The sequence below is a fragment of the Microcaecilia unicolor genome, chromosome 2 (assembly GCF_901765095.1).
Source record: "Microcaecilia unicolor chromosome 2, aMicUni1.1, whole genome shotgun sequence".
Classification (NCBI taxonomy): domain Eukaryota; kingdom Metazoa; phylum Chordata; class Amphibia; order Gymnophiona; family Siphonopidae; genus Microcaecilia; species Microcaecilia unicolor.
Window position 1 is genome coordinate 549,451,757 of NC_044032.1, and position 27,458 is coordinate 549,479,214.

Genomic DNA, 27,458 nt, shown 5'->3' on the forward strand with positions numbered 1-27,458 from the left:
TTTTACCACATTCTCTGGCAAAGAATTCCAGAGTTTAATTACATATGGAGTGAAGAAATGTTTTCTCCGATCTGTTTTAAATTTAATAGCTTCATTGCGTGCCCCCTAGCCCTAGTATTTTTGGAAAGAGTAAACAAGCGATTCATGTCCACCCATTCCACTCATTATTTTACAGACCTCTCTGATATTTCCCCTCAGCTGTCTTTTCTTCAAACTGAAGAGCCCTAGCCGCTTTAGCCTTTCCTCATAGGAAAATTGTCCCATCCTCTTTATCATTTTCATCGCCCTTCTCTGTACCTTTTCTAATTCCACTATATCTTTTTTAAGATGCAGTGACCAGAACTGCACAGTATTCAAGGTGCAAATGCACCATGGAGCAATACAAAGGCATTATAACATTCTCATTTTTGCTTTCCACTCCTTTCCTAATAGCTAACATTCTATTTGCTTTCTTTGTCGCCGCTGAACACTGAGCAAAGGGTTTCAAAGTATCATCAACGATGACACCTAGGATACTTTTCCTGGTAGGTGACTCCTAATTTAGATCCTTGTATCACGTAGCTATAGCTTGGGTTCCTCTTTCCCACATGCATCACTTTGCATTTGCTCACATTAAATGTCATCTGTCATTTGGATGCCCAGTCTCCCAGTCTCGTAAGGTTCTCCTGCAATTTAACAACTCTGAATAACTTTGTGTCATCAGCAAATTTAACTACCTCACTAGTTACTCCCATCTCTAGACCATTTATAAATATGTTAAAAAGCAGCGATCCCAGCACAGACCCCTCTGGAACCCCACTATCTACCCTTCTCTATTGAGAATACTGACCATTTAACTCTACTCTCTGTTTTCTTTTAACCAATTTTTAACCCACAATAGAACATTACCTCCTATCCAATAATTTCCTCAGAAGTCTTTCATAAGGTACTTGGCCAAATGCCTTTGAAAATATAGATACACAATATCAACCGACTCATCTTTATCCACATGTTTGTTAACCACTTCAAAGAAATGTAGTAGTGCCCTTTTAACACACTGTAGGTTCATGTTAGGCCTACCACACCTTAGCAAAAGGGCCCCTTAATCTGCAAAATTATGCAAATGTCCCACTAAATCCTGAAAAAAAAATCTACAACAAAAATCAAGGACTTTGCTCTAAATTATGCAGCCCTCCAATATTTTTTTTACAGCTTCCAGTCAGTTGAAACAATCTCAGTTTTCAGAAGTACTTGAACATCCATGAATGCCAAGAGACAGAACTTTTAAATCCTTCAGATATGAACTTTGATCAGCATAATTCAGATTTTTCCATGCCTTATTGTAAAAAAGCAGCTCACTAGTAACTCCTCAACTCTTATCCTGGCTTATAGGATCATTACATCTATCTAAAAGTATGCTTGTCAAACAACAATTACACCACAGAAAAGTCCAATCCTTATTGCTGTAGAGTTGGATATATAATCAAAACAGACTGCTGCTCCTTGATACAGTATTGTGACTAACTTTTTTCTAGGCTTTTATGTAATAAATTTCTTCTCTACATGAGATGTGTTAGTTCAACTAATATTATTAAAATAAAAGAAAAATCTGTAAGAAATGTAATACAGGAAGAAAACAGGATTTGAGCAAATAGGGAATCATGCAGAGGCATGACTTTGCAACTGTTTTCCAACTGCTTTCCAACAGAAATCAGCAGAAGCAGGTAGTTTGATTCTTACATTTCATATTTACTACATGCAATGCCTCAGTATAGTTTTTTTCCACTCATTTGTGCAACTACAAAGAAAGAAAATCTGCTGGGATAACACAGCTCTTTCAAAACAAGATGTTTTATTTAACACTAGTAAAACATGCCCGTTTCTTGCGGCAATGAAACGGGCGCTAGCACGGTTTCCTTACGGACCTCCCCCCCCTCCCTACTCACCCCGTCGGCGTTCGTCCGCCATTGTTGCGGACCTCGGCACGCCACCTTCAATCTGCTGACATTGCTCCACCCTCGACGTCATCACGTTTGATGTGAGGGCGGGGCCCCAACACAGTGTTTTCGGTGGCTTCACCACCACGAAGGCTTCGAACCGGAAGGAAGTGCCCGGAGGACCTGACAGTGACGTCAGTGTCCTCAGAACGTTGAGGGTGAGTTTTATTATATAGGATTGTTCATATGCCTCTGTGTTAGGACTGTAATGCTTATGGAAAGCAGTGGAACATGCTGTTACAAAAGTCCAATCAGTTCAGCAACTTGACCCAGAAAGCAAGAGAGGCAGCCAGAGAGCAGGCAAAGAAAAAGAAAATATGCAACAGACCATAAACAAAGCAATATCTCAGTTACTGCAAATTATTCTAGTATAAACTCAAATAAAAAAAGCAAGTAAGGAACAATAGGCAAGAACTGACACAAGAAGCAACAACAGGAAATACGTCTTCAAGGAAAAAGTGGTGGATCCCTGGAATGCCCACCTGGAGGTGATGAAGAAAAACAGTAATGGAACTCAAGAAGGCATTGATAAATGGAGGCTGCTTTAATAGCAAGAAGATGGAAACTGCTTTTCTCAGCTGAGGTGCCCAAAGCTTTATGAGATTAACAAGTTTTAGGGGGGCTTTTTACCAACAAATATGAGGAACTGCAATGAGGTCCTCTACAGCCCCCAACGTTGCAAATCTCTATGTAACTGAGCATCAATTCAGTCTTATTGTCTGCAAAACAAACATTAATAGCATATTGCTTGAGAGGTAGTTTGCATCAGTTAGATGAATTCTGTATATGGCTTAATAGTAAAGACAAAGACCTAAAATTTCAAAAAGCATGATGGAGATCCCATTTTTAGATATGATTAAGCAGCAGCAATACAGTTTTAAGACTACAAGCTATAGAAAAACTACTGATATAAAATTACTTCATTTTAACAGTCATCACAATCATAGTCTAAAAGGAAACTTTCCTGTCAGTCATTGCTTTAAGAAGATTATGCACAGACAGTGGTGTGCTGGTAAATTTTTAACAATAGGCTCTGTCCCTGGTCCACCTCGACGCCCCCCCCCCCCCCCCCCCCCCCCCCCCCCCGTCCACCACTGCGCCCCCCCATCCACCTCTGTGCCCCCCCTAAAATTGCAGAGCTGGCTATAGCCGGGGGGGGGGGGGGGGCAATGCATTACTCTCTCCAGGAAAAAAAAATTTAAATGATCCCAGGTTCCAATCTAATTCATGTTTAATATGGGATAAAATGCCATAAATAAGTAAATAAATATAAACTTTTAACGTTCAGCACCTGATTCTCAAAGTGGACATATTCCAAACACTATAATGAAAATAAAATTATTTTTTTCTACCTTTGTTGTCTGGTGACTTTGTTTCTCTGATCATGCTGGCCCAGTATCTGATTCTGCTGCTATCTGTCCTCTTAACTCCGTTTCCAGGGCTTCCTTTCCATTTATTTCTTTTCTTTCCTCCTTTCTTCTTCATTTCTGGTCCTCTGCAGACTTGACTGTACAGTGGACCCAGCTTCTGCCTATTTTCTCCATCCATGTGCAGTTTCTCTCCTCACTTCCTTTTCCCTCATCTAATCTCCTTCCTCTATCTTCCCTCCATGTCCAGCATTTCTTCTCTCTCCCTTCCCTCCATCCATGTCCAGAATTTCTCTTGCCCTTCCTTCCATCCATGTCCTGAAACTCTCCTCTCTCCCCTGCCCCCCTCTGCCCATCCATGCTCAGCATTTCTCTCCCCTGCCCCCCTCTGCCCATCCATGCTTAGCATTTCTCTCCCCTGCCCCCTCTGCCCATCCATGCCCAGCATTTCTCTCCCCTGCCCCCTTCTGCCCATCCATGCTCAGCATTTCTCTCCCCTGCCCCCTCTATTCATCCATGCCCAGCAATTCTCTCCCCTCCCCTGCCCTCCCACTCCCAAACACGTCCAACGATGTCCTTCACCCCCATCCTCCCCTCTCGCTCCTATCCGTCAGTTTCTCTTACCGCCCTCAAAGCGCCGCTTATTTAAAACGCTGCTGCCCGTCTTCAGCCTTCCCTGCTTGTTTCGGATGAGTTCTTCCCTCAGTCCCGCCTTCGCGGAAAAAGGAAATGACGTCAGAATGACGTCAGAAGGCGGGACTGAGGGAAGAACTCATCCAAAACAAGCAGGGAAGGCTGAAGACAGGCAGCAGCGCTTTAAATAAGCGGCGCTTTGAGGGCGGTAAGAGAAACGGACGGATAGGAGCGAGAGGGGAGGGTGGGGGCGAAGGACATCGTTGGACGTGTTTGGGAGCGGGAGGGGAGGTAAGCATGGCCTGTGATGGCGCCCTCCTGCCATGCTTACCTCCCTTAATGGAGCCGGCTCACCCCCAACAACAACCGGCTGGCAAGAGCTGTCAAAATTTAACAAGTGGCTCTTGCGAGCCGGAGCGAGTCGGCTCCACCACACCACTGTGCACAGACATTAATACGTTTAATGCACAGGAGACTGATATGAGTAAAAGACTGCCGGATATGGAGAACCCCAAGTAATATATTTCCCAAGGTTATGAGAGCATTGTCTGAGAACCAAAACTCATTATGTTCATTTAGATTTTCACAACAATTACATGCCATTAAAAATGCTGTAAAGAAACACTGACATACAATTCAGAGCCATGATTGTTTTTGTAACCAAAATATTATACAGAAGAAGAATCTTAAAAGACTAATTGGTCCCCTCAGCTTTACCTACACAATCAAAGGCAAAATCATATAGGGAGGTATTTATTAAGGTGCAGTAGTAAGTCAGCCTTTACTGCACCTTAATTCTCAATGGAGTGACTAACCTGTGGTAGCTCAGTACCGCAATTAGTAACTTCCATGATATATAAATAATGCTGTTTGCGAGCAGTCTTACAAGCAGTGCTATTCACATTGCTGGGGAGCAGCATGAAATTGCACCTTTAACGGACTCCCAGGGCTCTGGCCTGTTCACTCACTAAATGGTAACATAGGTAAGTTTATAGCTTCTTGCAAACATTTAATGGTAATTTTAAGGAAGACAGATTTCTTTTATTTCCCTTTGTCTGATTAGGAATGTTTGAAGGGTAGCACTCCTTTATGTTACTATGTATTGATGTTTATGGGTTGGCATGTATATTGAATTAATGTTATAGCAGATGAAGACCTGAACAACCCATCCAGTCTACCCAACAAGATAAACTCATAATATAAGGTATGTATACTTGATCTTGATTTGTGCTTTCTAACCTTTAATTCTCACAGTGGGTGTATTCAACCTCTCCATGCTCACACACTTGCATTCTAAATAGGATCGCGCTTCTTTGTTGGTAGTTGACTTTAATTCTCACAGTTGGTGGTCATTTCTCAAGATCACATTTGGATTTTAGTTTTTATTATAAGATTTTTATTTGGGAATATACGTATCACATTAGGCTTTTATAGCAGTCACATTTTTTTGTATATTTTCCCTTTCTTTAGGGTAACATACCACTTTTGTTTTTTTAGCATAGTCGCAATTTCCTTTAGTTTACATGAGGTTCTGTTGTGTCCCCATATTCACGGAAGCAGAGTGCATTGTATGTATATTTTGTATGAGTATTATTTGTATTCAATTGCAGTGTCTGTGTAATAGATAGCACTGTGTACTGGGGCTCCCTCCCTTATAGTTTGCAGTATTCTGCGATTGACTCCTTGCAAGCTTTCCCTATTGGCTCATAGGTCTGAACCACGGCCAGCCCTCCCTCTCCACCCATGTCGGCTTAGTGAGAGCGCCCAGTCTCCTTGCAAGCCTTTGTGAACAGCAGCTGTTGTAGGGGCTGATCCCTCCTTAAATCTATTGTAATTCCATCTCCCTTGTCATTTCCCATTTATTTTCCATGAGTTTCTCCCCCTTATTCTCCTTTGAGCATTACAGCTTTTCCTCTCAGCTGGGCTGAGGTTCTGGCCATCTTCTTGCTTCTGGGGTGGCTAGATACAGACTATGTGCAGAAGGCAACAACTCACTTCTAAGCAACTGAACTGTAAATTGGATTTTCTTTGTTATTTATTATGAGTACTACAATAAAGATGATTTGCAAGAACTGAGAGTCTACCGATAAAGCTTCTACTTGGGGATGGTTTAGCTGGCTGCTTAGCTACAATATACTTCACCTACAGTACAGGTTCTATAACAATTTCAGCACTCCATTTTCTTTCTTCATTCAAAGGTCCTCATATATGTAGTATCATTTTTATACTATTTTGATAGAGAACAGAGTACCTCACAGCTGCCTACAGTGCCCATTTATTTCTCTGCATACTCAGCCTCAGTGCCACAGCTAATTTATGCCACTGTCACGTCGATGAGAGACACTTGGCATATTTAAATCAGGTGCCAACGAGATTCTGATTTTGTAGTTAAAAGCTAGCAATGACGCTGTTCAGTTTTTACTAAATTTCTGCAACAGATACTGATCTCGAAGTTTTAACCTTGCACAGCCACTTGTAAGTAAAACTGCTGACTGCTCCGTTATCCTTATGATATATGATGCCCGATAGTCAGTTTGCAGCAGCTAGTTTCATGCGTTTTTTTATTTTTTCTGATGCAGCTGATTTTTGGCATGTTTGAGCCACTTGTATACATTAGCACAGATGAACTGCATAGTTAATTTTAGAAAAGAATGTATTAACCTGATTTGGTGCGGAGTGCCTTAGTAGTTTGATTTTAATTATATGCATAGACAATCTGGCGGCATTGAAGCACGGCGGTACATTACTTTATTTTATTCTACCTTAAGATATATATGGATAGATACACAGAAAGGTTCTTGACATCACATATATGTTTTTTTCCCGCAGCCACATCTCAGGAACTGAATGCCTGTATTTAGATGACACACAGCCGTTTTGAGATACGATTGGTAAAATAAATCTTTCTTCCCTTCTATTTCCTTGAAATTTTGTTTTTTTTCATGTACCTGTGCAGTGCTATTGATTATATTTAACAATCCTTTTAGGTTCTTTTTCGTTACTCGAGTTTTTCTCTGTTACTTGAACTTGCTTGAAATTCCAAGCGCAGTCTACAGTGCAAGTAACAATTATTCTTTGCTGTTCCAGTGGATTATGCATTAAGCACTTACACTATATTCACTCATGTTTCATCACTTTCACTTGTATGGGAAAAACGTGGACCTCGTTGAGTGATTTTATTTGAAATAAAGATACTTGTATTCAGTGTATTCCTGGGTCCACTCTGTTGTTGTATTTGTCATCAGTGTAATTTACTCCCATTAATGACATGGCACAATCACATTTAACTTTCTAGAGGTTTTCATTTGATCTTACTATTTTTTTCCACATATATTCACACTCACCTTTGAAGTTTTTTCAGTATTGTGATTTTTACTGTATGTTATTTTCTACCTATATGTTCGTAAGTTAACTCCTGGTGAAGGCCAAAAAGCCAAAACACAGCCTATGTTGAGCGAGTCTGTATGGGATTGTCTCTTTGCACTCAAGTTGATCAAGACTGAATACACAGCCATCAATAAAAAAATTGTTTATCACTACTTCGGATCGTCTTAGTGCTTTACCACTTCTACTACTAAGGTTTGCTTGTGCTTTTGTGTGGGAATTTTGGCTTACTCCTTGTTTTTTTTTTTTTCACTTGATTTGTCCTTGCCATTTTCAGGGCACAGACACAGAAGTCTGCCCCAGCCCTGGCCTTGTTCACCAGCTACTGAAGCTGAATCTGTCCAGCCATGATCACGGCACAGACCACAGAAGTCTACCCAGCACTGGATTTGTCTCCTAATTACTGTTTGGTTCCATACCTTCTATACAGGATTCCTTTGTGTTTAACCCACACATTTTGGAATTGTTACTGTTTTCATCTCCACCAACTCCCTCTCTGTGAAAAGGTACTTCCTGACATTATTTCTAAGATGCCCACCCCCCTCCCACAACCTCAATTAATGTCCTCCAGTTCTACTACTTTCCCATCTCCGGAAAAGGTTTGTTTGTAAATCAAATACCTTTCAAATATTTAAATGTCTGTATCATATCGCCCCTGTCTCTCTTTTCCACCAGAGTATGCATGTTCAGGTCAAGTCTCTCCTTATATGTATTGTGACACAAACCTCATATCATTTTTGTCACTTTTCTCTGAACTGCTTCAAATCTTTTTACGTCCTTAGCAAGATACGGCCTCCAAAATGGAACACAATACTTCAAAGTGAGGCCTTACTATCTAATTGTGCAGGGGCATCAACACTTCCCTTCTTCTGCTGATTATACCCCTCTGAATGCCAATGCTCTGTTGCATTATTGCGTCACCTCAAGATCCTGAGACATCATCACCCAAGGTACCTCTCCGGAGCTGTGCTTATCAGTCTCTCTCCTATTTGATACATCTCCTTTGGATTTCTGCACTTCTTGGCATTAAATTTTAACTTCCAGACCTTTGAACATTCTTTTAATTTTTGGAGATCTCTTCTCATATTTTCTACTCCCTCTGGGGTATCCACTCTATTGGCTATCTTCGTGTCATCCGCAAAAAGGCAAACTTCTCCTTCTAACTCTTCAGCAATGTCTCTCACAAATATATTAAACAGAATCAGCCCCAGTACTGTCCCCTGAGGTACTCCACTACTCACCTTCCTTTCCTCCGAGGGGATTCCATTTATCATCACCCTCTGTCGCCTGTCGATCAACCAGTTTCCAATCAAGTTCACCACTTTGGGTACTAAGTTCAGCCCTCTCAGCTTATGCATAAGTCTTCTGTGAGGAACTGTTTCAAACGCTTTGCTGAAATCCAAGTAGATTTCATCCAGCACATGTCCTTCATCCAATTCTTTGGTCACCCAGTCAAAGAAATCAATCAGATTCGTTTGGCAGGATTTTGGTTTGGTAAGCCATGTTTGCCTTGGATCCTAGAAAGATTTCCCTTCAGCAGCAACTCCATTATTTTTCCTACTTCCGATGTGAGACTTACCAGCCTGTAGTTTCCCACTTCTTCCCTGTCCTGGCTTTTGTAATGATAGACCACATCAGCTCACCTACAATCCAATGGAACCTCTCCCATCTCTAAAGATTTATTAGAAAAGTCCTTAAGAGGTCCCACCAGGATTTGTTCGAGCTCCCTCAGTATCCTGGGATGTATCCCATCGGGCCCCATAGCTTTGTCCTCTTTCAGATTTTCAAGTTGTTTATAAATGCTTTCTTCCATGAACAGTGCAATATTCACTCTGTTCCCAAATATACCCTCGATACCTGACTGCGGTCCTTCTCCAGAATTTTCTTCTATAAGCACCGATGAGAAGAATTTGTTCAGCATGCTTGCTTTATCCTCATCACTCTCCACATAGCTGCTCTCAGCACCTTTCAGTCTTACAATTCCATTCCTAGCTTTTTTCCTTTCCCAATATATCTGAAAAAGGTCTTATCACCTTTCTTTACATCTTTAGCCATTTTTTTCTTCCGCCTGTCACATTTCCCTCTTCACTTCTTTGAATTTAATCCAGTAATCTTTTCCATGCTCCTCTTGTTGCGTATTCCTGTATCTCTTGAACGCAGCCTCTTTTGCCCTTACTTTTTCGGCCACTTGTTTAGAGAACCATATAGGCTTCCTATTTGTCTTGCTTTCGTTTATTTTCCTTGTATAAAGATCTGTTACCATATTTATAGCAGCTTTTAGCTTGGACCAGTGCGCTTCCATTTCTCCTATGCCTAACCCATGCCATCGGCTCCTTCAGGTATTCCACCATTTTACCAAAATCAGCGTGTCTGAAATCCAGTACTTTTTGTGCTTCTGCACTCTGCTTTTGCTCTTTATAATCAAACCATATCACGTGATAATCACTACTGCCTGGGTGGGCAGCCACCCAAACGCTGGAAACACTTCCTTCATTTGTGAGCACTAGATCCAGCATTGATCCTTTCTTTGTGGGTTTTGTCACCATCATAGGAGCCAACTTTTCAAAATGATTGGGGATGCTGATTTTTTTTTTTTCTTAACAGGAGGTGCATTCCCTCTCCCCCTCCCTCCGAGTTCTGAATTTTAAAAGTCATCTTACCTCGGGGTCCCAGCGACAGCAGTGAAAGGCGTGCAGGCTCGGCGCGTCAGGCTTCCCTTCTCTCTCTCTCTCAGCTCTGGTCCTGCCCTTGCGAAACAGGAATGAGGGCGGAACCACAGCTGAGAGAGAAGGAAGCCTGAAGCGCCAAGCCCGCATGCCTTTCACTGCTGCCGCCGAGAACCCGAGGTAAGATGACTTAAAATTCTGGGTGGCACGTAGGAAGTCGAGGGCGGGCACCGGGCTGGCGAAGGGAACTTCTGATTCTGGCAGGTGAAATATTGGGGGTGTTCGAGCACCCACAGCACCCAAGGAGTCGGCGCCTATTGGCCCCAATTGTCTGAGCAAAGCACTTTGATAGGCATCCATGATCTCTCTGCTTCTTTCTGATTTTACAGCCGGTACATTCCAATCCACATCAGACAAGTTGAAATCTCCCAGCAACAGCACCTCCCCTTTCATTCAAAGCTTATGGATATCTTCAATCAGATCCTTGTCCAGGTTCTCCATTTGTGCCAGAGGTCTGTAGATAACACCCATGTGGATACAGGTTCCATCTTCTCTTTCTAGGACAAGCCATATAGCTTCTTCCTTTCCCCAGGCTCCCTGCATTTCAGCTGCTCTGATACTATTTTTCACATACAGTGCCACTCCTCCACCTCTTCAGCCCTCCCTAGCCTTTCTAAAAAGATTATAGCCCAGTATGGTTGCATCCCATTCATTTGAATCATTGAATCGTGACTCTAATAGCAACAATATCCAAGACTTCCTTAAACATATGGGCTTGCAAATCTTGTATCTTTTTACTTAGACTATGGAACACTTGTGCTCATTGCTTTCCATGTGTTAAGTGAGTTTAGATGGTTTTCTATATTAACATTACCCTTCCCCACTGCAGTCATGTTTTTGCTGGGGGTGATTTTCTGAATTCCCTTGTTTTCTATTGTCACCCTGCATCCTCTAGTTAAATGTCTCGAAACATACTGTCTGAGTTTCTCCCCAAGGATCCTTTTTCCTGTTATAATACTCTAGTTTCAGCTTTTAATTCTACAGTTTCTGAAGATCTTCGGGTACGGAAGATCATTCAAGTTAAGGCTTCCATTTATATGTTTATGCTGGTTCCTGGGTATGAAAAGTTTTGTTTTACTTTTTGAGATCCTAATTTTTGTTCCTGTTCCCTTTTTACTATTTTTATTTTTATTGGTCTTTCATTTGCCTGGACAAGCCACTACTCAGGATTCAAATCTCTGCTTTTACAGTGCATGTTTTAGACTGTATAACAGTATTGTTATTAGCTGTGTTTTATACACTCCTGACACAGGCTCCATGCCAAAACATGGCCATATCAGGCTTTTTTATACAAAATTGTATTTATTTGCTATGGTTTAATGTAATATATATTTTACCTTGATTTAATTGCTAATATTGTACTACATAAGAACATAAGAATACCCATACTGGTCAGACCAATTGTCAATCTAGCCCAGTATTCTGTTTCTAGCAGTGTTCAATCCAGGTCACAAGTACCTGGCAGAAACCCAAACAGTAGCAACATTCCATGCTACCAATCCCAGGGTAAGCAGTAGCTTCCCCATGTCTGCCTCAATAGCAGACTATGGACTTTTCCTCCAGGAACTTAAATGCTGTTACTACAAAAGTTCCAGAGCTTAACTATTCGTTGAGTGAAGAAATATTTCCTACAATTTGTTTTAAAAGTGCTTCCATGTAACTTTGAGTGTCCCCTATTCTTTGTACTTTATGAAACAGTAGAAAAAAAATCAAATAATTTCTACTTGTTCTACACCACTCAGGATTTTGTAGACCTCAATCATATCACCTCTCAGCCATCTCTATCCAAGTTGAATAGTCCAAACCTCTTTAGCCTTTCCTCCTCATATGAGAGGAGTTCCATCCCCTTTATCATTTATTGGTTGGTCTATTTGGTAGTGGTGCTGGTGCTGCTTCTACCCCCTGTTTTATTTGCTGTTAGCTTGGTGGTTGCATAGGGAGCGTCATCTTTTGTTGGGTTTTCCACTTTGGTCTTTATCTGCTGTTATCCACTATCCGCCCAATATTCAAATCAATTTAAGCTTGCTGAAACTTTGCAAAATGTGGCAGGGCAAGCTCAAGATATTGGGTCACAAACAACAAGTACTAATGGTGGAGGACTCTTAAAACGTATAAATATCTCCTCCTGTTATTAAGCAAAGATTCTATGGACATGCACAGAAAATGAGAAAATATGGAAAATGTAGTTCAAAAGAAAAAATCTTTGGGGTCCTTTTACTAAGGTGCGCTAAAATGATTACCATGCGCTAAAACAAGACACCCACTATATTCCTCCTTTTTTTGCAAATAGCTGATAAAAACTGGAGGTCAAAATTATACTTTCTTTGATCCATAACAGTTCATTTTCTTTTCAATGAGAGATTTTGCTGCCCTACAGCCACCTCAATGACCATTAGAATGGACAGTATTTTGATTTGAGCAATATTTAGATGGTATTCTTAATGGTAATTTTTTTCTAAATGGAAATTTTCCACTGAATTGTGAATTGACTCCGCTCCCATTATTGTGGATTACTAGGAATAGTAATAAGAATTATAAAAAAATAAATAAACCAGCATTTCATTATTGATACTTTGCAATTACCGTTCTTTTTCTGATGCAAATGCATAAGTATTGCCATACTGGGAAAGACCAAAGGTCCATCAAGCCCAGCATCCTGTTTCCAACAGTGGCCAATCCAGGTCACAAATACCTGGCAAGATCCCAAAAAAGTACAAAACATTCTTTACTGCTTATCTCAGAAATAAGATTTTCCCCAAGTCCATTTAATAATGGTCTATGGACTTTTTCTTTAGGAAGCCGTCCAAACCTTTTTTAAACTTCGCTAAGCTAACCGCATTTACCACATTCTCTGGCAACGAATTCCAGAGTTTAATTACACGTTGAGTGAAGAAACATTTTCTCCGATTCGTTTTAAATTTACTACATTGTAGCTTCATCGCATGGCCCCTAGTCTTAGTATTTTTGGAAAGCATAAACAGACACTTCACATCTACCTGTTCCACTCCACTCATTATTTTATAGACCTCTATTATATCTCCCCTCAACCGCCTTTTCTCCAAGCTGAAGAGTCCTAGCCGCTTTAGCCTTTCCTCATAGGGAAGTCGTCCCATCCCTTTTATCATTTTCGTCACCCTTCTCTGCACCTTTTCTAATTCCACTATATCTTGTATGAGATACGGCGACCAGAATTGAACACAATAGTCGAGGTACGGTTGCACCATGGTGCGATACAAAGGCATTATAACATCTTCATTTTTGTTTTCCATTCCTTTCCTAATAATACCTAACATTCTATTTGCTTTCCTAGCCGCAGCAGCACACTGAGCAGAAGGTTTCAAGGTATCAACGACAAAACCTAGATCCCTTTCTTGGTCTGTGACTCCTAACGTGGAACCTTGCATGATGTAGCTATAATTCGGGTTCCTCTTTCACACATGCATTACTTTGCACTTGCTCACATTAAACATCATCTGCCATTTAGACGCCCAGTCTCATAAGGTCCTCTTGTAATTTTTCACAATTATCCCGCGCTCTAATGACTTTAAATAACTTTGTGTCATCAGCAAATATAATTACCTCACTAATTACTCCCATCTCTAGGTCATTTATAAATATGTTAAAAAGCAGCGGTCCCAACACAGACCCCTGAGAAACCCCACTAACTACACTTCTCCATTGAGAATGCTGACCATTTAACCCTACTCTCTGTTTCCTATCTTTTAACCAGTTTTTAATCCACAATAGAAGACTACCTCCTATCCCATGACTCTCCAATTTCCTCTGAAGTCTTTCATGAAAATCCAGATACACAATATCAACCGGTTCCCCTTTATCCATGTTTGTTCACCCCTTCAAAGAAATGTAGTTGATTGGTGAAGCAAGATTTCCCTTCACTAAATCCATGTTGACTTTGTCTCATTAATCCATGCCTTTGAATATGCTCTGTAATTTTGTTCTTTATAATAGCCTCTACCATTTTGCCCGGCACCGACGTCAAGACTCACCGGTCTATAATTTCCCGGATCTCCTCTGGAACCTTTTTTAAAAATCGGCGTTACATTGGCCACCCTCCAATCTTCCAGTACCACGCTTGATTTTAAGGATAAATCATATATTATTAATAATAACTCCGCAAGTTCATTTTTCAATTCTACCAGTACACTGGGAAGAATACCATCCGGTCCAGGAGATTTGCTACTCTTCAGTTTGTAGAACTGCCCCATTACATCCTCCAGGTTTACAGAGAATTCATTAAGTTTCTCCGACTTGTCAGCTTCGAATACCATTTCTGGCACCGGTATCCCACCCAAATCTTCCTTAGTGAAGACCGAAGTAAAAAATTCATTTAATCTCTCCGCTATGGCTTCGTCTTCCCTGATTGCCCCTTTTACTCCTCAGTCATCTAGCAGTCCAACCGATTCTTTTACCGGCTTCCTGCTTTCAATATACTTTAAAAAAAAAATTTTACTATGTGCTTTGGCCTCCAAAGCAATCTTTTTTCCAAAGTCCCTCTTGCCCTTCCTTATCAGCGCTTTGCATTTGACTTGACATTCCTTATGCTGTTTCTTATTATTTTCAGTCGGTTCCTTCTTCCATTTTCTGAAGGATTTTCTTTTAGCTCTAACAGCTTCCTTCACCTCACTTTTTAACCACACCGGCTGTTGTTTGGTCTTCCATCCTCCTTTTTAATACGCGGAATATATTTGGCCTGGGCTTCCAGGATGGTGTTTTTGAACAGCATCCATGCCTGATGTAAAATTTTGACCCTTGCAGCCACTCCTTTAAGTTTTTCTTTCACCGTTCTTCTCTTTTTATCATAGTCTCCTTTTTTAAAGTTAAACACTAACATATTTGATTTCCTATGTATACTTACTTCAAAGCTAATATCAAATCCGATCATATTATGATCACTGTTATCAAGCGGCCCCAGCACCATTACCTCCCGCACCAGATCATGTGCTCCACAAAGGACTAGGTCTAGAATTTTTCCTTCTCTCGTCAGCTCCTGTACCAGCTGCTCCATAAAGCAGTCCTTCATTTCATCAAGGAATTTTACCTCCCTAGCATGCCCCGATGTTACATTTATCCAGTCAATATCGGGGTAATTGAAATATTGTGTTGTCCAGATTGTTTGCGTCCCTAAATTCCTTTAACATTTCTGCATCCTTCTGTTCATCCTGGCCAGGCGGACGGTTGTATACTCCTATCACTATCCTTTTCCCCTTTACACATGGAATTTCAAGCCATGATTCCAAGAATTGTTTTGTTCCCAGAAGTGTTTTGTTTTGATGCAAATTCTCTGCTTGTATTTGTTTTGGAAGATTCATAAATAAATATCCTTAAAAATGGCCACAGCAACTCTTAGCGGCAACCTCATGGTACTGAAAGGCTGCCCCTAGAGATCATGGTGGCTATTTTGAGAAAAAAAAGTTGTGATGGGCAGGAGAAAGTAGGCCTCAATCCTACCTGTAGGACCCCAGGGATAAAAAAGGTAGATCTATGGGGCTGTGAGGGTAGTGAGGAAGCCTAGTCTGGGGCTCACTTGCTTCGGGGGGGGGGGGGGGGGGGGTGTGGAACCTCTGTGTCTTATATGGGTCTCAGTCAATATTTAACCGGGGCCGGCATAAAGTGTATCTTATGCAGGTCCTGAATGAATATCAGCTGTGACCTGCTTAAGTTCAAGTGGTTTCCATACAACAAATTATCTCCAGGATATTCAATGATGGTGCCCCCGGCATTAAATATCCAGGGCTAATTCTGACCACTGTGGGCTGAATATCAACTGGTATGTTACTATGGGCTACATTTACTTAAAGGTGCTCTGGGTTACTACATGTGTTAATAACACATATTAACTATTATTTACCACAGGTCCCAATTAATGCAATGGGAATTATTTACTAACAACACAAGTCAGCGGCATTTGCACATACCAATGTGGTACCGCACTTTAATAAATTTAGCCCTACAACTTTAGTATGAAAGAAGAGGAAACACAAAATGTTACAAGATCATTGGGAAAAGGGCACAGAAAACAAGCACTCTTCCTCTTGCTGAAGAAAAACAACTGACAGAACAAAATGGCTGATGGTAGTACATCAATGCACAATCCTACTCCAAGTTCTAGAATTCAAAAGGAACTCATCCCAGAAACAAAGTAACATGTTATATTAAATGCACAATTTGCTTACCTCGTCTTCCGACATATTTTGACCAACCATCGTTTTGAATAACACTGCCAATTCTTCAAGAACTTCAAGCCATTCAGTCATATTCCACAAGCTGCCATAGTCCTGATATCGTGGTTGTGTACGACCACATATGCCATCAATTATTTTATGAAGAAACTAAAATAAATAATAATAAAAAATGTGAAAAAAAGTTTATACAGCTCTCCTATAATTTCCTGGAATTTTTCATTTTCTTATGTGACATCATTGCACTAGGAAGCCCTTTTACTAAAGGGTGGTAGGGCTACCACGTCGAAAGCGCATGCCAGAACAGCACCTCCGCAGGTGAGGCATCCCGTGGTATTGCTGTGATCAGCATACACCGATCCCTACAGCAGAAAATAGAAATTATTTTCTAGCGCAGGAGCAGGCATGCCTTGTGCTTATCGGGTAGTGTGGGCACATTACTGTGTGCTACCCAATTAGTGCGGGAGCCCTTACTGCCTCCTAAATAGGTGATGGTGAACGCTCCTAGCAGTAATTGCCACGTGCTAATGGGGAAATTAGTGAGTGCCTATATTTTTTAAAAAACAAACACGGCCATTTTTCAGACGTGCTAGAAAATGGCCAGAGTGCACTCATGTGCTAATCGCAGCACCACCCACTTTCTAGCATAGCTTAGTAAAAGGATCCCTAGGTGTTTTTTTTTTTATTAGAATTTTCTTTTGTTGGCAGGTTTACAAAATGATCATTTGTTCAGGTGTTAGGGTAACTACTGTCTGCACTAAAAATAATTCTAAATCCAAAATATGGTAAACTTGTAGGAAATACAGGAAAAACAATCACTATAATTTAAAAATATGGAGGAAAAGACCTCATTAAGACCTAAATTCACAATGGTGGGACTGTAGCCACCTTTATGTGTGTATGGTCAAATAAGTCATCATCGGTCTGAAAAACCTCCTGAAAAAACGTTGCCTAGTAGATCAAAATCACAAAACTTTTTCAATCAAATTACTACTAGCAACCAAATAATAGTAAAATGTTACTTAGCTTGAGTTGCACAGCACGGTGACTTTAATAGATTCATGTCCTTTCATCTATCACACAGTCCTTTAAACGATAGTCTTTACAGGTATTCTTTAGTAATCCTTAGAATAACATCAAAATAACTTTTATGTTAGGCAAAGGTTCCGATGGGGACCCGTTTTGCAAAGGCTTCTTCCAGAGACCTTGTCAGTCTTCTAGACTACCTATTGCTGCTGCACTGTTAACTCAAACAGCCAGTTTTTCCTGTACTTCCTACACGTTTACCATATTTTGGATTTAGAATTGTTCTACTGATTTGGATATATGGTATAAACCCATAATCCTAAGTGTGTCAACCATATCAGGTACTAGCATTTAGATATTTTTGTCAAAGGTAATGCAAATAAAAATCTCACTTCTAAACTGTGGCATCAAAAACAATATGAACGGTTGCCAAACTTTATTGCAGTTGGCAGTACTAAACCTAAACACTGATAGCACTCCATTCTCAGAAGATCAAATGAACTTTAAAATTGAACTGCTGAGCAACGAATTATAACAAACTTAAGGGTTTCAAAAGGTCATTAATATGGAAGGAAACAAACACAAAACCCTTCTGCAAAACCTAACTGGACCGAACGATGTCAATGACTTGCACATGGGAATCTTAACATACCAAAAGTCTCATGCAAAATAAAACATTTGATTGCCTAATTCATACGTATAACCTAATATAACCAGTTTGCTGTCATGATAATGAGCTGGCTTCTGTGCACCATTTCACAATATACTTCTTAAAAACAAATAATAAAAAGAACCCCATTATTTAGTACACCTTTATTTCGTGCTAGGGATGTAAAATAAAATATATACTATGTGAAAAATCACTAAACACAATGTAATTGCAAAAGGCATGACATCTCCATTCTCAGCCTCCCACCCACTGGTAAAGCAAAGAGAACACTATGGTGAAAAGACCATCGGACTCATTTTCGAAAGAGGACGCCCATCTTTCAACACAAATCGGAAGATGGGCGTCCTTCTCACAGGGTCGTCCAAATCAGTATAATCGAAAGCCGATTTTGGACGTCCCCAACTGCTTTCCATCGCAGGGATGGCCAAAGTTCAAGGGGGCATATCGGAGACATAGCGAAGGCGGGACTTGGGCATGCCTAACACATGGACGTCCTCGACCCATAATGGAAAAAAAGGGCGTGCCTGATGAGCACTTGGACGACTTTACCTAGTCGTGTTTTTCTTACGACCAAGGCACAAAAAGGTGCCCAAAATGATCAGATGACCACCAGCGAGAATCGGGGATGACCTCCCTTACTCCCCCAGTGGTCACTAACCCCCTCCCACCCTCAAAAAATCTCTTTCAAAATATTTTTTGCCAGCCTCAGATGTCACACTCAGGTCCGTGACAGCAGTATGCAGGTCCCTGGAGTAGTTTTAGTGGGTGCAGTGCACTTCAGGCAGGCGGACCCAGGCCCACCCCACCCCTACCAGTTACGTTTGTGGAGGAAACAGTGAGCCCTCCAAAACTCACCAGAAAACCCACTGTACCCACATCTAGGTGCCCCCCTTCACCCGTAAGGGCTATGGTACTGGTGTACAGTTGTGGGGAGCGGGTTTTAGGGGGGGCTCAGCACACAAGGTAAGGGAGCTATGTACCTGGGAGCAATTTTTTAAGTCCACTGTAGTGCCCCCTAGGGTGCCCAGTTGGTGTCCTGGCATGTCAAGGGAACCAGTGCACTACAAATGCTTGCTCCTCCCACAACCAAAGGGCTTGCATTTGGTCGTTTCTGAGATGGACGTCCTCAGTTTCCGTTACCGCTGAAAATCAGAAACGACCAAGTCTAGGGACGACCATCTCTAGGGATGACCTAAATTTCAAGCTTTGGATGTCCCTGACTGTATTATCAAAATGAAAGATGGACGTCCATCTTGTATTCAAGAAGTGGCTTATTGCATTCAGGCATAACCAAGGCACAAAAACTGAACTGATTCACCTGAAGCAATGCGGCTCTTTCAGGAGACGAGTACAGCAAAGGTCCCACAAAACTCTGCTGGATTGCATGTGCCTGCATGCCATGTGTGGTCACACTGATGAGCATGCGCGTCAATATGAGGCACACATGACCCAATGGAGCTTGACAGAGCTTTTTCTCTACCTGCCTCCTAACGGTGCCACATCCTTCAGGTGAACCAATTCAATTTTTCTGCCATAAATAGTTATTAACCGCTTATGAGTTAGAATTAGAAACAATCGGACAAGAAGATATCTGGTATCACCTTACCAGGCTACTCAACCAGTCCAACTGTTCAGCTCTTCAACCTCTTCCTCTCCCTTGGAGATCTGCTGTGCATAGCCCCTGCTTTCCTAGGTTCAAATCTCATTGTTGCAGCACCAGCAGCACAGAGGAGTCATTGTGTTTGTTGGAGTTGCTGGTTAGATTCCACCTAAAGTGCTGCGTTGAGGGTTGGGGGCTGTACCTTGGTAAGGTCATGTAGATGAGAGATGTGGTTTTGAGAATGGGTTGCAGGCCTTATTTCTTCATGTTTTTCTGAGTAATTCAGGAGTCTCATTTATGGGTTTTGCAACTGTTATCAAAATTATTTAAGTATTAGGATTTATTTACCACCTTTTTGAAGGAATTCATTCAAGGCAATGTACAATATGAATAAATCAAACAAAAGCAATAGACAATTACAACAGTAAAAATATTCATTTAACACTACAAAGTATGGAATAGTATACTACTTACAATGTCAACACAATACGTAATAAAACAGTTTAATACACAGTGTAGGTATAAGCAAAGAACATATAGATAGGTAGGAGTGTAAGAGAAGTTAGAAAATAAAGAGACTAATTTAAAGAAAGTTGCACATGAGGTCAGAGAGGTGATTAAATATCTCAGCTAGGATAGGAGTTGATAAACATGTCCTGCTGCAGTATGTGCAGCCCGTGTCACTTCTTGGGGGGGGGGGGGGGGGTGGAGGGAGTGAGACTAACAGGTTAGTTCCTTCTTCCATTAAAGGCCTGGTTGAAGTGCCAGGTTTTCACCTGCTTCCTGAAGCAGAGATAGTCTTAAGCATAGTCTTTCAGGGAGTGCATTCCAGAGTGTGGAGGCTACACCAGAGCCAGCTCGCTTGCAGGTATCACATTGTGTAATGTCTTTTGGAGAGAGTGTGGTTTGGGATATTCCTTGGAAGGCCCTTAGTGTCCTTGGAAGTATGTAGAGGGTCATCCTGTTCTTCAAGTACTCTGGGCCATTTCTTTTACGGGCCTTGAAGATCAGACACAGAGTTTCAAATTTAGCCCCATATTGTACTGGTAGCGTGAAGTTTTTTGCAAAAATGGTATGATGTGGTCACCTTGCTTATATTAGTCTTGCTGCAGCATTCTGAATCAATTGCTGATGCAGACCCTTTCTAGTCAGACCATTGTAGAGTGCATTAGATTGTAAGCTCTTTGAGCAGGGACTGTCTTTCTTCTATGTTTGTGCAGCGCTGCGTATGCCTTGTAGCGCTATAGAAATGCTAAATAGTAGTAGTAGTGCATTACAGTAATCCAGTCTTTATGTTACCATGGAGTGTACAACTGGGATAAGATTTGTCTTTTCAATGTAAGAAGACAGGCAGCCTAGTTGTTGCAAACAGTCGAAGCAGAAGGTTGCTTGGATTGGGGGAATCAGAGTAAGTGTTGAATTTAACTGTATTCCAAGGTTCCTGACTTGTAATTTGAGGAGGGAGTTTGTACTTCCCAAAAGAGATTTTGATGTCAGGTATGTGTCCACTTGTGTTAGGGACCCAGAAAAGCTTGGTTTCTACTTGTGTTCAGGCAAAGTTTTCTTTGTTTAGCCCATTCTTGAACTGATGTTAGACAGGTAATCAGTTTATTCTGAGCTGTAGGTAAGTCATGTTCAATGGGTATGAGCAGCTACACATCATCTGCGAAGATGTAGAACCGAGTGTCCATCGATCGAATCAGCTCAGCTAGTGGCTTGAGAAGGATATTGAAAAGAATGAACTGTAAACCACTTAGGTCTAAGTGATATATAAATACTTAAGTGAATGAATGAATAGGTGACAGTATCGATCCTTGTGGTACCCCATAGGTCAGTGCCCATGATGGCGATGAGGTGCTGCCAAACATTATGGACAGTTGCCCGTCTGATAGATAGGAACTGAACCAAGCAAGTAGTGTTCAATTGATACCTGTCTCTACCAGTTGTGCTAGAAAGCTGCTGAGAAACCTAGCAGTACTAACACCAAGGCATATCTCCTGTCTTGGTTTCTGTGAAGATCATCTAGTAGGTATATAAGGACCGTTTCTGTTCCATAACCTGGTCTGAATCCAGATTGGCTAGAAGAGAGAAACTGGCTAGATCCATATCAATCACTGAGTTGAATACAGACTGTTTTATAAATTTTCCTAGAAATGGAATGTTGGATACTGGCTAGCAACTTTCAAGTCTGTCCTGGTCAAGGTGGTTTTTCTTTAGCAAAGGGTGCACAACTGCCCTTTTTAATGCTATTAGTAGTTACCCACTAAAAAAAAATCACAGTTTTTTTTTGGATACTTCTATGAGACCCATACTTGCCCATCTTTGATGGGCAGGGGTTGAGGGAGAAGGTATTTGGTCGAAGGTACGTTAGGTTTTGTATTTAAAATTACCTATGTAATCCTAAAATCTTTTGGTGCCCCCCCTCCCCATCTCTCTCATGTCCACTTTACATCCCTTTACACGAAAAAGGTTGGAGACCACTGCATTAAGAGATCCAGGCGGGTTTGAGGTTGTCATATGGGGAGGAGGGAAATTATGTCAGAAGGAAAGACAAGGCAGGGCCACGATCCTTCACCACATTGCCTCTGACTGCACTACTGGTAATAGCGTGTCACTATCTTCTCTTGAGGTGGCAGTCATTGTGGCTGTGTTATCCATAGTCATAACAGCTAACATGCAGTACCTCCCGTGCACTACCCGTCACTGCCAATCACTCCTCCGCCTGTCAATGTCACACCCAGCTGCCACCCACTCCTGCACTTGGCAACTGAAGCACGATTTTTACCATACTGGCTGCTTTATTCCACAGAAGACGTTAGCACGGACCTGCATTAATGTCTATTGCTAGGTAGAACCCATGTTTGCTGGGAATGCAGCTTAATAAAATGACTCCTAAATTAATTAAGTAACTGCTTATTTTTTAAAATTTTGTTTTATTTCTATTACCTTTAAAATGGATGAATATGGCAACCATACTGCTTTACCTATTATGTATGACTGAAACATAGCCACTGATACTCAGCCCATGGTAGTCAACATTTTTGACAATGCTAATCACTACAGTCAGAATTAGGCCCGATAGTACGTGCCAGCACAGAATATCTGGGTGTTTGTCAGACTGGAAGTTATGTGGGTCTGGACAATATTCAATGCCACACCCAGATAGCTAACTAGGCATTGGGGCTGCATCATATGAAGCAATCCTAATGCACTGGCATTGAATATTTGTGGAGTCTGGTTAACTTCCAGTCTGCCCGACTCTGCCCCCAGACCACCGAAGCCCCAATCAGATAATGCTGTGGTAATGTGCTAATATTCAGTGGCACTATCCAGTTAAGTGCAACTGAATATAGCAGTTGGGCCAACCTGCATAATTTAGCCCATTTAATCATATTGAACATGGGCCCATAAAATGTGAGTGTATGTAAGAACCTCAAGGAGGCGAGAGTACCTAAGGAAACAAGGAGAGCAACAGAGGGAAGTAATGGTACCTTTTACAGGTGACTCCTAGACAAGACTTACCCAGGTCTATGCATCCTAGCCCAATACTGCCGTTGCACTACAAAAAGAAGAGTGAAAACTTCTAGAGCTCAAACACGGCCTTAGTACAAATTTTTTAAACTAAAGCATTAAAGTACCGTAAAATACATTAAAGACAGCCATAACAGGAAAAACAAAACTACACCTCCTTCCTAGGCTCGGCAGGGAAAATGCGCCTCCCCCAGCTACCTACTTCGCCCTTACCTGCGGACACTGTTCTACCGGCAACCTCTCTAATAGCCGCACCATCCTCGCAAATCAGGTAACACTTCCGCCACCCAACGTCAATCACTGAATCACATGACTATAAGCGACGCCCTCCAAAAGTTTAAAAGGAAGAAAAAAAAATCTTGCTCCTGTCCTCTTGCATTACACGACGTGACGTTCGTGTGGAGGAAATTGAAACAAGCAGTGATAGATAGTAACAAGGAGGTTAGATTTAAAAAAAAAAAAAAAAAAAAAGGAAGCGGGATGACGTCAAAAAGCTAAAGCCAATTAGGTTAACCTCTATTTCCCTTTCCCCGCGCAGCCGTCATCCCCATATACTCAAAACAAAGCAAACAAACCTATGAGTAGCTGAATCTACGTTGTCGTTCTTTACTCCTGAAGGCATTTTTATTTAATCTCACTTATATTTTCAAACATGCCGGCTTGTGCAGCATATGGATGTACACAGAGGATGTACAATAACAGAATAACTTTTCATAGGTAGAATAGTAATTTGTTATAAATCGTAATATCAATTTGTTATTTGGAGAGGCTGGTTATAGGGACCTACAGTGCTTTTTTTGTAGAAAAAAAGGTGCCGGTACTCATTATGGGCAGGGCCAGCACCTATGGCTCCGCTCCTATGATAGCCACACCCCATGCTAGCCACACCCCTTATACCAACCATGGCGCATATAAACAGGCATCATTGAAAATATTATACCAGTATAGGAGAAAAAAATAACTTGACTTTTTTCATTATAAATAATTTCTGTAAGATGTTACAGCTCCAGTATACCTAGGGTTACCATATTTTGTCCTCTCAAAAAGAGGACACATGTCCCGCCCCTGCCCCGCCCACTTCCCCTCCCCTTTCACATCCTCGCCCCGCCCTTTTTTGTTGTCCTAACTTTATCCACTTACTTAGCTGGTTAGCAAACTTACCACCCCCCCCCCCCCCATTTACTCAGCTGCACTACTACTACTACTATTTAGCATTTCTATACCGCTACAAGGCATACGCAGCGCTGCACAAACATAGAAGAAAGACAGTCCCTGCTGCACTAGTGGCAACGCCAATACTGCCCATTGAAAGTGAATAGGCTGTGTCGGAATTAGCGCACCAGCAGCCTCTAGCATGGCTTAGTAAACAGGGGGGCTTAATATTACCATTAACCAATTAAATTCCATCTGCACCCCAGCACTAACTACTAGACAGTGGCAATATTCAACAGGAGTGGAGTGGACTATCAGCTTAAGTGTCAGTGTGTCACAGAATATTACCAGATGTCAGCTCAGCAGAGAAACTCTTTCGAATATCAAGCCCTATGTTTTTAAATTTGTGTTTATTATGAATGCTCCTTGGTATATGGAGTAACATGAAAAAGTTCTATTAGCATCAAATTTGAGACTTTGGAACTCAGGATGGGGGAAGGGGAATGTGTCAAATCTTTCTAGTAACATATTTTTAAAAATACAATTATGAGGAAATCATGATTTTTGAAAACAGATAGGATACGCCCACCCCTTAGAAAAACTTTCTCAAGTCCTCCACATACACATACTATGCACCCCCATGCTCCCTCCTTACATCCCTTCATGAACTAAGAGGAACAAGTCTCCCAAAATAGATAGGTTAATTTCTTGAAATGTGTTCACTGTTCACAAATAAAAGGCAATGCAACGTACAGGCAATAAAAGGAGGCCACTCCCCTTCCCCATATCAACCCGCATCCCTGTGCCCCGAGACTCCCGCTTCCCTTTCTCACATCCACCCATGCCCCAGACTCCTGCTCTCCTTCCCAGTCCCGGTCTCAGTCCCAGTTTCTCACCGCCTTTTCCTCTTCTGCGAGTCCAACCACAGCTTCCCCGTTCGCCTCTCAGTCACCAAACAATCGCTTCGCCTCTGTTAACGTTTCAACTGAACAGACCAATCAGAGCATTCGTATGTGGAGTGGAGGAGTAGCCTAGTGGTTAGTGCAGCGGACTTTGGTGCTGGCGAACTGGGATCGATTCCCACTGCAGCTCCGTGTGACTTTGGGTAAAAGTCACTTAACCCTCCGTTGCCCCAGGTAAATCGCTTTGGATGTGGTTGCAAAAACTGTAGAAAAGTGGTTAAAGAAAGAAGGATGGGAAAAGAACGGGCGAAGGATTTCTGGGTAATGAAGACCGTTAGTTGCGAACAAGGAAGGAAATTTAGTGACAGGAGGCAGCATGATCCTATCTGGCGGCTGGCCCATTATCTGGGCTGAAGGAAATGGGCGGAACTTGCCGGCATATTAGTCAGTGGAGGAACAATTGCTATTGCTAGTGAAAATTGTGAGGTTTATACTCCGCCCGCTTCTCGCGTGTCCACAAATCTGGACAAACGGGCAGATTATTATTATTAGCATTTGTATAGTGCTACCAGACGCACGCAGCGCTGAACACCTGATACAAAGAGACAGTCCCTGTTCAAAAGAGATACTTGAACGCGCCGTTCACAGCCGTTGCCTTGATTTTCTCTCCTCTCATGCCATCCTCGATCCGCTTCAATCCGGCTTTCGCCCCCTACACTCGACAGAAACGGCACTATCTAAAGTCTGCAATGACCTGTTCCTTGCCAAATCCAAGGGTCACTACTCCATCCTCATCCTCCTCGACCTATCCACAGCTTTTGACACTGTCAATCACAGTTTACTTCTTGCTACACTGTCCTCATTTGTGTTCCAGGGCTCTGTCCTCTCCTGGTTCTCCTCTTATCTCTCCCACCGTACCTTCAGAGTACATTCTCATTGTTCTTCCTGCACCCCCATCCCGCTCTCTGTTGGAGTTCCTCAGGGATCTGTCCTTGGACCCCTTCTCTTCTCAATCTACACCTCTTCCCTGGGCTCCCTGATCTCATCTCATGGTTTCCAATATCATCTTTATGCTGACGACACCCAGCTTTATCTCTCCACACCAGACATCACTGCGAAAACCCAGGCCAAAGTATCGGCCTGCTTATCCAACATTGCTGCCTGGATGTCCAACCGCCACCTGAAACTGAACATGGCCAAGACTGAGCTTATTGTCTTCCCTCCCAAACCCACTTCTCCTCTCCCTCCACTCTCCATCTCAGTTGATAACACCCTCAACGTCCCCGTCTCATCTGCCCGCAACCTCGGAGTCATCTTCGACTCCTCCCTCTCCTTCTCTGCGCATATCCAGCAGATAGCCAAGACCTGTCGCTTCTTCCTCTATAACATTAGCAAAATTCACCCTTTCCTCTCTGAGCATACCACCCGAACTCTCATCCACTCTCTCATTACCTCTCGCCTTGACTACTGCAACCTACTCCTCACTGGCCTCCCACTTAGCCATCTATCCCCCTTTCAGTCCGTTCAGAATTCTGCTGCACGTCTTATCTTCCGCCTGGACCGATATACCCATATCACCCCTCTCCTCAAGTCACTTTACTGGCTTCTGATCAGGTACCGCATACAGTTCAAGCGTCTCCTACTAACCTTCAAATGCACTCGATCTGCAGCCCCTCCTTACCTCTCTACCCTCATCTCCCCTTATGTTCCTACCCGTAACCTCCGCTCTCAAGACAAATCCCTCCTTTCAGTACCCTTCTCCACCACCACCGCCAACTCCAGGCTCCGCCCTTTCTGCCTCGCCTCACCCCATGCTTGGAATAAACTCCCTGAGCCCATACGCCAGGCCCCCTCCCTGCCCATCTTCAAATCCTTACTCAAAGCCCACCTCTTCAATGTCGCCTTCGGCACCTAACCACTTTACCTCTATTCAGGAAATCTAGACTGCCCCAACTTGACATTTCATCCTTTAGATTGTAAGCTCCTTTGAGCAGGGACTGTCCTTCTTTGTTAAACTGTACAGCGCTGCGTAACCCTAGTAGCGCTCTAGAAATGTTAAGTAGTAGTAGTAAGAGCTTACAATCTAAATAATACAGACAGACAAGACAGTTACGGGTGAGGGAAGTAATGGGTGAGAAGGGAGGAAAGCATTTTAACTCTCTCCCCTCCATCTGTGTCCAGAATTTCTCATTATTATTATTATTATTAGCATCATTTGTATAGCGCTACCAGACCTCCCCTAAATCCATGTGCATCTCCTCCTCTGTCTTCCCTCCCCTCCATCCATGTAC

The 27,458-nt window shown here is 42.1% G+C and overlaps 1 protein-coding gene across 3 annotated transcripts in view; it reads right to left on the reverse strand.

Moving 5' to 3' along the window:
- Positions 1-23,549, reverse strand: part of COMMD8 (COMM domain containing 8) — a 76,803-nt gene extending 53,254 nt beyond the window's left edge. The window contains exons 1-3 of one of the 3 annotated variants that reach the window (XM_030192635.1): positions 23,327-23,549; positions 19,785-19,892; positions 16,281-16,436 (exon numbers count right to left, since the gene is read on the reverse strand). In XM_030192635.1, coding sequence (XP_030048495.1) covers positions 16,281-16,436; positions 19,785-19,877 — 249 coding nt within the window. In that variant the 5' untranslated portion in view covers positions 19,878-19,892; positions 23,327-23,549. Of the gene's footprint in view, positions 1-16,280; positions 16,437-19,784; positions 19,893-23,104; positions 23,279-23,326 lie in introns of those variants that run through there. The other 2 variants (XM_030192634.1, XM_030192636.1) reach the window with 2 other exon arrangements.
- Between the last annotated feature and the right edge of the window lie 3,909 nt (positions 23,550-27,458).